General features: G+C 41.2%; 1 protein-coding gene across 1 annotated transcript; it reads left to right on the top strand.

Annotated features, from left to right (window-relative positions):
• The first annotated feature begins 819 nt into the window (after positions 1 to 819).
• On the top strand, positions 820 to 9,975 carry e2f3 (E2F transcription factor 3). Its single transcript, XM_060865633.1, has 7 exons — positions 820 to 1,268; positions 4,108 to 4,210; positions 6,503 to 6,722; positions 6,892 to 7,059; positions 7,743 to 7,857; positions 8,798 to 8,936; positions 9,685 to 9,975. Exons 1-7 carry the CDS (start codon positions 1,026 to 1,028, stop codon positions 9,930 to 9,932), a joined length of 1,236 nt encoding a protein of 411 aa, XP_060721616.1. The 5' UTR covers positions 820 to 1,025; the 3' UTR covers positions 9,933 to 9,975.
• The last annotated feature ends 501 nt before the right edge of the window (positions 9,976 to 10,476 follow it).

Below are 10,476 nucleotides of genomic sequence, written 5' to 3'. Positions count from 1 at the left end.
GACAAAGTATAAAAATATCTAATGACAAAGTAAATATTATAAATGAATTAGTGGATTTTAAACCCCTTTATAGTGACTTTATTTATTAAAAAAATAAGAGACAAGTGACAAATGTATTGACTTTTGAGAAAAGTGATCACCCTGTGTTTGATATGGACTAATCATTGAACAGCAGTGTCCCAAAACAACCAATCACTGATCAGCGTTTTTTCCCAACACCCAATCACTGAACACTTTGCAGTTCTTTTGTTTTAAATGGACTTTTCCGCAATTTATTTCTATTTCCTGACTACTCACTGAGAAAAACTGATTCATTTGACATTTAAAAACGATATATTACGTTCATGTAAAAATGTGTGTCTTCAGAAATCCCTCTTCTTTATGTAAACACATTTAAACATGCAGCCAATCACGAGGTTCATTGAATATGCAAATTTGTCTGTGACGTATTCCGGCTAATTCTAGCTACTATTTGATTATACCTTAGCGACTTTTCCTTAAAATGAGATATCAGTGCTATTTATAATGTATTATTAGCTTTATTCCTGTGTAGAATTTATTCACTATTTAAATTCACGAATAGTTTCATAAAATAGGCGGGGACTTATACCAAAGTCCCCGCCTTCTTCGATTCTATTGGCTCAGCTGTAGCAACATTCGGTTAGTCACGACGGACGCCGTATCAGAAACGACCAATGGGGTTCGACATGCAAATTTATTTCAAAAATTTCCCGGGAAATCTGAGTTTCGCGCGACCGCCTTTTCGCGCGTAAACCGCATCCCCCTTCATTCATTGTCCGCTTCCTGGAGCCATTTTTCCCTAAGCGGCTCAGAGGGAAGTTCGTTCGCTCTCGTTTCTCGCTTCCATCTGCTGCTTTTTCGCCTCCCTTCTTTTCACATCTTGATCGAAACGAACACATAAGACTCTCCTTTCTTGATATCTGTGATTATTTCAAGCGTGTGTTGGTGCGATTATTAGAAAAAGATCATCGAAGTCAGGGAGGTACAAAGCGAGATCTCTGAAGATGAGGAAGGGGTCCTCGGTTTCAGACACAACGATTATATCAGCCTCTCTTATTGAGCCGAATATGGGCTTGATTTCGGGCTCCGATCGCCGTTCTGCAGTTTATTCCACACACATCCAAATGATCACACCGCCTTCACAGCCTAATCATGTCCGGGTGTCTTCATCTAGCAGCCTGTATACAACTCCTCTCCAAGGATCTACAAACAGCACCGGCTTGCGACCTGCTTTAGGACGACCTCCGGTAACTCAACTCTATCTTTCAGGGGCAGCGTTTAAGATAACAAACAATCCTCATGATGATCTCACATATTCCATAGCTTCATGCATTAGCAGCTTACATGTGCACTTCTTATATATATACATACATACATATATAGTTACTTTGGACGTTGATCAATTGGACGAGATGCATGTGAGCTGAATCTAAATCTCATGCTGATATAAATCTTAGCTTATAAAGTACATGATGTTTATTCTGAATCATACACCAGTTTTTTTTGGCTTTGGCCTTAAAATGGTGTCCCACCTTCACAACCATGGGCCTGGTTCCTTAACCCTGATATTATCCTAGTTGTTTTTCTTAGTTTCTTTTTATATAATCTGGTCATTTCCAGAAAGACAGAGAACTGTTATAACAAAGCTATTACACTACATTACTTCCCGACTAGGTCTCTTCTTATCATGTCCTGTTTATGAACTTGTTGTTATTAGTGTTATTGATATTATTATTATTATTGTTATTATTATTATATACATGAAGCTATTCAACTTTTTTTGGACTCGTATTCCTAAGTTACATGGCGTTTAAAAGTCTAAAAGTGTCAAATCTTGTCTTAGAGATGGATAAACAGACTTGGAGAACTTGTTATTGGGTTTAAAAGCAACAAAGTGAACGCTGCTTAGCTTCTAAAACGAAAGAAAAGTTAGCAAAGTGTCGCTAGCTTCAATGCTAATGGTGTGTAAATAAACACAGCTCGGACATAACAAATAACAAATAAAGCGTCTGGACGAGTTCTTAAGAGTGTTTTTTTGGGGGGTTAAGATGAAACTTTTGGCTGGATAGATAGCTTTGTAGCTAGTTAAATGTTTTGAGACATGTCTCTGTAAAGCTAAGTTATGCTGCTACTGCATGTAGCTACCACACACACACACACACACACACACACATACACACACAAGGTCGGAGTTTTATCTGTACAGACTTGGGATTAATAACAAATTCATCTCTACTACACATACAAGTGAACTATGTATTTCCTGGCCTGTATAGAGCTGTGTATATGTGTGTGTGTGTGTGTGTGTGTGTGTGTGTGTGTGTGTGAAGAGAAATGTGAAACAGCCCTGAGCTTTGCATCTGTGTTCAGACAAGAGGGATCAAATAGACATAATTGCTGGTAATATTAACCCACGTTAATATTAAAGACGGACAAATTTTAGAGACGATTCTCTTTCAGGTTTTTATATAAACTTTAGGTCTCCTGCTCTATATATTGTCTCAAAAGGGAAGCCATTTGGGGATTCAGCCTAGGCCTTGGTTTGTGTAGATGGGGGATGGGGGCTTGTTGCTGTCTAGTTTGAAGAAATATTTTTTAAAATTTGATTTTCTACTTTACAGTTTTTACATTTGTAATTTCGACCGTCGTAAGTATCACAGCGTTTAGGGTTCAAAACGAAGTTAAGAATCATGTCGTCATTTTTTTTGAAGCTTTACCAAGTCTCGATATATCAAGAATAAAGTCGTAATAAAACGACGAGAAAAAAGAAGTGCATTACTTTACAGATACAGTATGTATATCTTGTGACACATCAGTACTACATTTGATTTATTTTTTAGTTATTATTATTATTAGTAGTAGTAGCGTAATGAAATTACTGTGCATGGATGTTTTTTTTTTTATCAGAAAGAACCACAGAGAAATCTCAGGCAGTGGTTTATCGATAGAACCATCTGCAGTGTAATATCTGTAAACTGCAGTGCTCTCGGTACAGCGATCGAATCCCTAATGTTTTATGGCTCATGTATTTGCCTTTAGGCGTAAATGTATCATACGAGTCCATTTGACGCAACACCAGGGCGACTCGGCACGGCACGTGCTGGATATCCACTCCATCGGATCGTTCAATTTGATTATCATTCATCTGCACACCTGCTATCAAATGGCACGCTGATGTAACCATCAATACCTCCGGAGGTGTGATTGGAGGCTGCTTGAGATTTCTCCTTCAACAAAAGAACAATTGCCAAATCCTCATCTGAGAGCAAAATAAATGACCTCAAAATCCATTACACAAGCTCATGTTGATCTGAACTCCATGTGATCCTTACACCAATACAGCATTTGTTTGACTGTATATTTGTAATCACACCCTCTAGTGTCACCCATATGAGGATGAGGTTCCCCTTTGAGTCTGGTTCCTCTCAAGGTTTCTTCCTTTACCAATCTAAGGGAGTTTTTCCTCGCCACTGCTGCCTGAGTCACATCAGACTTGCTCATTGGGGGATAAATACATATACATACATACATACATACATACATACACACCGTGAACTATATATATCTTGAATTTTTATTATATTAATTCTTTATACTTCTCCTTATGTTTACCTTCTGCTCTATGTTTATGTTCTGTAAAGCTGCTTTGAGACAATGTCCATTGTAAAAGGCGCCATACAAATAATCTTGAATTGAATTGAATTGAAGAACGTTCAAAAAAATGCTCAAAGCCCAGATCCTGTTGACGTAAATTTAAAGAACGTTTTCATTTTCCTTAAATGCAGGTTTACTGCTGTACGTTATCATACAGTGTGTTAAAGAAATCCTCCAGGGTTTTATTTGGATTAACTAAAACTGATGCACTGTATTCTGCTTTAATCTACTCAGTGTTGTCTTGGCTTTGTTTAACAGTCTATTGATTTTTCACTCCTAACGTCGTCACTGAAGTGTAACCGTGTGTGATAGCGGGTTTAGCACGAGCGCTAGGACGAATATAACTCGCCTCTGCTTTGTTTGCTGAACAAATGGAGAAGGTTTGATGCTTTGCTGCATTTTCTCATTTGTCTTAACATTTTGTCTGTTCAGGCCAAACGGCGCTTGGACTTAGACCTCGCTGATCACCAGTACAGCGAACCGGCCCGAACGCCGAGGGGTCGCAGAGCAGCTCTCAGAATGAAGAGTCCTAAAGGTATTTGATTCTGGTGTGTTTAATGTTAATGTAAATTAGATGTTGAGCCTGGTGCAATTCAGTCGTACTGCGTTTAGAGCAAGACTGCTTTGCCGAACGGTGAAAAACCTCCGACACCTGATTACTATCACGACTAACTATCACGACTCTTAATCATATACTAATGGACTGTCCTGTACATAACAACACTAGACTATGCTTTTACTAATAAAATACATGTTTAGATGTCTTCCAAAATGTCTCACAAGGAAAAACGATAGAGAATTATAGAGTTCTAAAGTATAGGAATATTAAAGTATAGAGCTGTTGACACTAATGAAAAGTTTTACAGTTATATTCTAATAATATTTCAAGAATCTACAGAACGTCCTGTTTTTCCTTCATATTGCCGCAATAATAACCACTGATGCCGACGTGACACTAAAAGAACAATAAATAAAACAAATGCAGGGGACAATAATTAAAAAAATCAGGCCTGAGTTAGCCTTATTGACATTTCGTCAATTTCGATTAAGACAAACAATTTAGTATATGATCGTTTTTCTTTTCTATCAAAGGTTCTGATGTAGTATTATAGCTTTGCCTCCGGTGAGCAGCTTCCATGAGCGAGGACTGAGTACTGTGACACATCAGAACGACGACTGGTTGCGAGTGTTTTTCAATCCTGCCTTCAAAGTCTCAAAATTCAGCTTCATTCATGAGTAAACTGCATACCCAGTGAGAAAAGTGTTAATTAATCCACTTTGACTGTCAATCACATCACACCTCGGATCTGGATTTGGAATGAGCGTCATATAATAATAATAATAATAATAATAATAATAATAATAATAACCTTTATTTTCTATAGCGCCTTTAAAAGAACATCTCAAAGCGCTTTACAAAAGCAAAATAAAATCAACAAAATTACACACATAATATAAAGTTTAAAATTAAAGCAACAAACATAGACAATAAAATAGGCACTATGTAAGATTACAATTAGTCAAATTAAAATCTACCCTAAAAAAAATAAGTTTTAAGCAGAGATTTAAAAGTGCCAAGAGATGTTGCTTGCCTTGTTTCAGTTGGTAATGAATTCCACAGTTTTGGAGCTAGTGAAGAGAAGGCCCTACTGTATCTCCCATTGATTTTAAACGAGTTAAAGGAACAGTTAAAAGACCAGTTTCAGAAGAACGAAGATTGCGAGATGGAATATAAGGAATTAAAAGATCAGTCAAATATTGAGGAGCTAACCCGTGTAAGGCTTTGTAGGTAAGCATCAGAATCTTAAAATCTACCCTAAACCTAACGGGGAGCCAGTGCAAGGACTCCAAAACGGGAGTAATGTCATCTTTTAACTTTTGTTCTAGTAAGTATTCCATATGCTACGGTTATGTATCGTATCGTCATGCAGTGATGTGGTGCATTACAGTTAGACATGAAAAATAAGTGCAAATGTCTGGTAGCATGTAATCTCAGCCCATGAACGTTTAGCTGAACGTCTGATGCATATGGCAAACAAAATTATAGACTTCAGGAGTTTCAAAGTCGTCATCTGATTCTATACTAACAGGATTTCTGGGAAATGTGTGTCGCGTTTTTTTTAATGGTCTGTCTGGAAACAAAGGCATCGAGACGTTCTAATTCGCTCGTGGAAAAGAAGGAAGTCGTCGTGTTTACAACTGCGACAGTGAGCGCTTATGAGGATCAGCTAAACGCTGGATTTTGCCTGTACATCTATAATCTAAGGTTACACACCGATCAACTTTATATTTTCAACATGACGCTGAACAAAACAAACTGAGATTGGTTGCTTCAGATGTCACTCAGATGCCCTCTTGGGAGGTCCTTAGTCAATGAAAGCTGCAGACCTTCTGCCATCAGTCTGAAGGTCTGGCTGTGTGAGAGTAGATAGCAAGGGCATGTTTCATCCTAGAAAGGAACATATTAATATTTAATGATTTCACGATCAAACCTGACCACGGACGCCTGACAACTGCGGCAACCAGGAAGACTTTATTTATTAATTTGTATTAATTCACCTAATAAATTGTACTGTCAAAAGACCAAGATGAATAAATGGCTCTGTAGTGTTTTTTTCCACCACTTTCGGTGACAAGTTCTTTCATTCCCTTGTTCTTACTCTCACAGATCCGTAAAAAAGTTCAGTAAACATCACCTTTGTAGGCTTGCCTAAAGCTACTACAGTTTCTTCCCAAGCTTGGTTGTGGCAATATCTGTGAGCATGATGGATTTCTACACATTCAGTTATCATCTGTTTAAAAGTTCCCGTTTGTTTCTATGCATCAGCTCCTAAAACCCCACCAGAGAAGTCACGCTACGACACGTCCCTCGGCCTCCTGACCAAGAAGTTCTGCCAGCTGCTGGCTCAGTCCTCAGATGGCGTGCTGGATCTGAACCAGGCTGCCGACACGCTCAACGTCCAGAAGAGACGCTTGTACGATATCACCAACGTGCTGGAGGGTGTGCGGCTCATTAAGAAGAAATCAAAGAATAACATCCAGTGGCTGTAAGTGTGTGTGTAAGTGTGTGTGTGTGTGTGTGTGTGATCAGTATAAGATTGCCAACTGACTTTACAGTATAATGTCATCGATGTCACTGAAAATGTTAATAGTAGTTTATGATATTTACAAATAAAAGAAGATGATATTTAGATGATTGTTTGCTGTGCGCTTCAGGGGCTCGACTCTACCCTCGGAATCGGGTCCGGTGTGTCCCCTGGGCCAGCTGCAGACTCTGAGCAGAGAGATGCTGGCCCTGAGAGACGAGGAGAGACGACTGGACGAGCTCATTCAGGCCTGCACTTTCAATGTGCAGCAGATGACTGAGGAGATGCACAACCAGAAATATCCTTTACTGCCCCGAACGCAACACTGCGTACACCGATCATACTGCAGATCATTCGTGTTTACACCTCACTCACTCTCACTCACTCACTCATTCATTTTCTACCGCTTATCCGAACTACCTCGGGTCACGGGGAGCCTGTGCCTATCTCAGGCGTCATCGGGCATCAAGGCAGGATACACCCTGGACGGAGTGCCAACCCATCGCAGGGCACACACACACACTCTCATTCACTCACGCAATCACACACTACGGACAATTTTCCAGAGATGCCAATCAACCTACCATGCATGTCTTTGGACCGGGGGAGGAAACCGGAGTACCCGGAGGAAACCCCCGAGGCACGGGGAGAACATGCAAACTCCACACACACAAGGCGGAGGCGGGAATCGAACCCCCAACCCTGGAGGTGTGAGGCGAACGTGCTAACCACTAAGCCACCGTGACCCCCCCGTGTTTACACCTGTACAGGAAAATAAAATAAAATATGATGATAGTTCACCATATCAGCATTTATACACACTGACCAATCACTGATCAGTCTTGAGCCAGAGCAGAGGTTCTGTAAAAATGATAAAAGCCACTGTTTTTTTTAAATTTTTTTTATTGGTGATAAAATAACACATTTGTTGCCTGTCTAACTTTAAAAATGCATCAGGATGTTTTCCTTATCTACTCCCACGTATGCCTATGTCACATACCAGGACATTCGGAGAATCAAAAGCTTGCAGGACCAAACTGTAATCGCTGTTAAAGCACCAACAGAAACTAAACTGGAGGTTCCTGACCCAAAGGAGGTAAAAAAATAAACGCTGCTCTCTTTACTGTCACACATACAGCAGTTTATCCAGTCGCTGTTGTCACGGACGCAGGATAAAAGCGGACCCAGACGCAGGATAGCAAAATAAACGGGGTTTAATAACCAAAGAACACGAAACATAACACGGACTAGAGACAGGACAAGACAACAGTAGATTCCGTGCTGCACAAGGCAACGCAGCACAGTTAAATAGACAAGGTAATTACAATGGGAAACGGGTGTGTGGAAGCGGGCAGGAAGAGACAAGGGGTGGGGCAGACACGTGACGAAGAACATAAACAAATGCACGTGGCCAGAGTCTGGGCAGAGTCCTAACAGCTGTACTATGAAGTCATTAGTAGGCGTGTCTCCTTCTGGATTCCATAGTGACGTGACGTGACATACAGCTAAGTATGGTGACCCACACTCAGAATTTGTTCTCTGTGTTTAACCCATCCAAAGTGCACACACACAGCAGTGAACACACACACAGCAGTGAACACACACACAGCAGTAAACACACACACACTGTGAACACACACACCGTGAACAGACACGGAGCCATTTATGCTGTGGCGCCCAGGGAGCAGTTGGGGGGTTCGGTGCCTTGCTCAAGGGTACCTTGACGGCCCGAGACTCGAACCCACAACCTTAAGGTTAGGAGTCAAACTCTCTAACCATTAGGCCACGACTTCCCCAACGTTGATCACTGGGTGGCGTGCTCTGTATTTGCAGAGGTTTAAATCTTCTTAAATTCACTGCTTCTATGGATACAAACACATCTAGTCATCGACGTTCATCCTGTTGCTGAAAGTCACCAGCTTTCATCGTAAATGAACGATCTCTAGAAGATTTGTGGCCGCGATTCGCTGTATGTGTGAACGTAGCTTAATTATTACATGTATAATACATAATAATAATTACACTTTCTTGTGTAGAGTTTACAGGTTCATCTGAGCAGCTCTAAAGGCCCTATCGACGTTTTCCTCTGCACGGATACCAGCGAGTCCAGCACTCCCCTGCGTAACGGCGTGGACGTGAACGGAAACGACACTGCTTTCCTCCGAATGTCCAGAGGTGAGAAACATCTGGCCATCAGCTGTTAAATATTCATTCATTCATTCATTTTCTACCGCTTATCCTCCGGTCACGTGCCTCGAGCCTGTGCATATCTGGGCATCAAGGCAGGATACACCCTGGACGGAGTGCCAACCCATCGCGGGGCACACACACACACTCTCATTCACTCACACAATCACACACTACGGACAATTTTCCAGAGATGCCAATCAACCTACCATGCATGTTTTTGGACCAGGGGAGGAAACCACATGCAAACTCCACACACACAAGGCGGAGGCGGGAATCGAACCCCGACCCTGGTGGTGTGAGGCGAATGTGCTAACCACTAAGCCACCGTGCTGTTAAATATGTTGTTAAAGTTGTGACACAGAATAATTGTAGTAAGATGTTAACTAACCAGTACACCGGCATTCAGTGGAAAGTGACTTACGGGACATTTTTCGATCAGTATTCTGGTCTGAAGTCAGGACTTTAGTGTGAGAATTTTTCTGTTGATAACCTTACACAGAAATTCTGTGGCCTTTTAAATTTTAGTAGTTTAAGAACAAGTCTCAGAGCGGGTTTGTTATCACTGTTTACTTCTGAGAATCTGAAGTCCTGAGTGTTCACTTTTATTATGAGCTTCATATTAACACAACTGTGGAGTGAGACATGGCACAGACATTCGATACTGAACATGGACACGAGAACACAGGAGAAAATGTACTTAAGAGATGCTGAGCTTGCTTTTTCTCTTTAACAGAAGACACCAAAGATACAGAAATGGGCGATTCTCAGCAGTCCAACAGCAGCATGACGCAGAGCGGGACAGCACCCCTGTCTCCCTTCAGCTCGTCTCTGTCTTCCATCCTGGGCCCGTTCGTGACGCTCTCGCCCGCGCTGCTGGGAGACGAGTACCCGCTGGGCATGGACGAGGAGCAGGGCATCAGCGACCTGTTTGACTCCTGCGACCTGGACATGCTGCCTCTGGACGAGCTGCTCATGGTGTGAGCCTGCAGGTGAACAGGAGATGGTTTACATGTCCATTTTTTTTTTTAAACAGTGGAAAATGGACTTACGTGATGAGATGTGCTGGTTGAGTCTGAATCAGTTGGACTTTTGGATCTCCAGTTCCTCCTGCTCAGTTTTCCCTGCTGGATTTAATACCTTTTTTTGTTTTTGTTTCCTGTTTCGTTCTGTAACTCCAGAGCGTACGGTGGTCTTTTTAAGCGTGATGTTTGCGTAGTGTAGTGAATGTTGAAAGCTTCTTGGAGTTCATGTCTGCAGTTGAGCCATTAAGCTAGAAACCTGGCAACCAGGTGGTTTTTATTTCTTTTGTCTGAGGTTTACAGACAAAACCAATCCCTCATTACTAGATCAAAACCGCACAATATTTCATTTCATACAAATCTAAATATTGCTTATGTCTTATGTCTTATATCCAAGCGATCGGTTTGATTCGTGAATCACGACTCCTTGAACAAATCCTGTGGACGGTGCTGTCTTTCGTTCGTAGACCCCGATGTTCCCTAAATGGAAGAATCAAACGATATAA

Source organism: Tachysurus vachellii, chromosome 3, assembly GCF_030014155.1.
Source record: "Tachysurus vachellii isolate PV-2020 chromosome 3, HZAU_Pvac_v1, whole genome shotgun sequence".
Classification (NCBI taxonomy): Eukaryota; Metazoa; Chordata; class Actinopteri; order Siluriformes; family Bagridae; genus Tachysurus; species Tachysurus vachellii.
This window is presented reverse-complemented; position numbering and strand designations above follow the sequence as displayed.

Excerpts from the sequence above, each read along its gene's own strand:
- e2f3 (XM_060865633.1), top strand. The coding sequence starts at position 1,026 with ATGAGGAAGGGGTCCTCGGTTTCAGACACAACGATTATATCAGCCTCT. Across the intron at positions 7,060-7,742 it reads GAGGAGATGCACAACCAGAA|GTATGCCTATGTCACATACC; the intron begins ATATCCTTTACT and ends ATCTACTCCCAC. Across the intron at positions 7,858-8,797 it reads AGGTTCCTGACCCAAAGGAG|AGTTTACAGGTTCATCTGAG; the intron begins GTAAAAAAATAA and ends TTTCTTGTGTAG.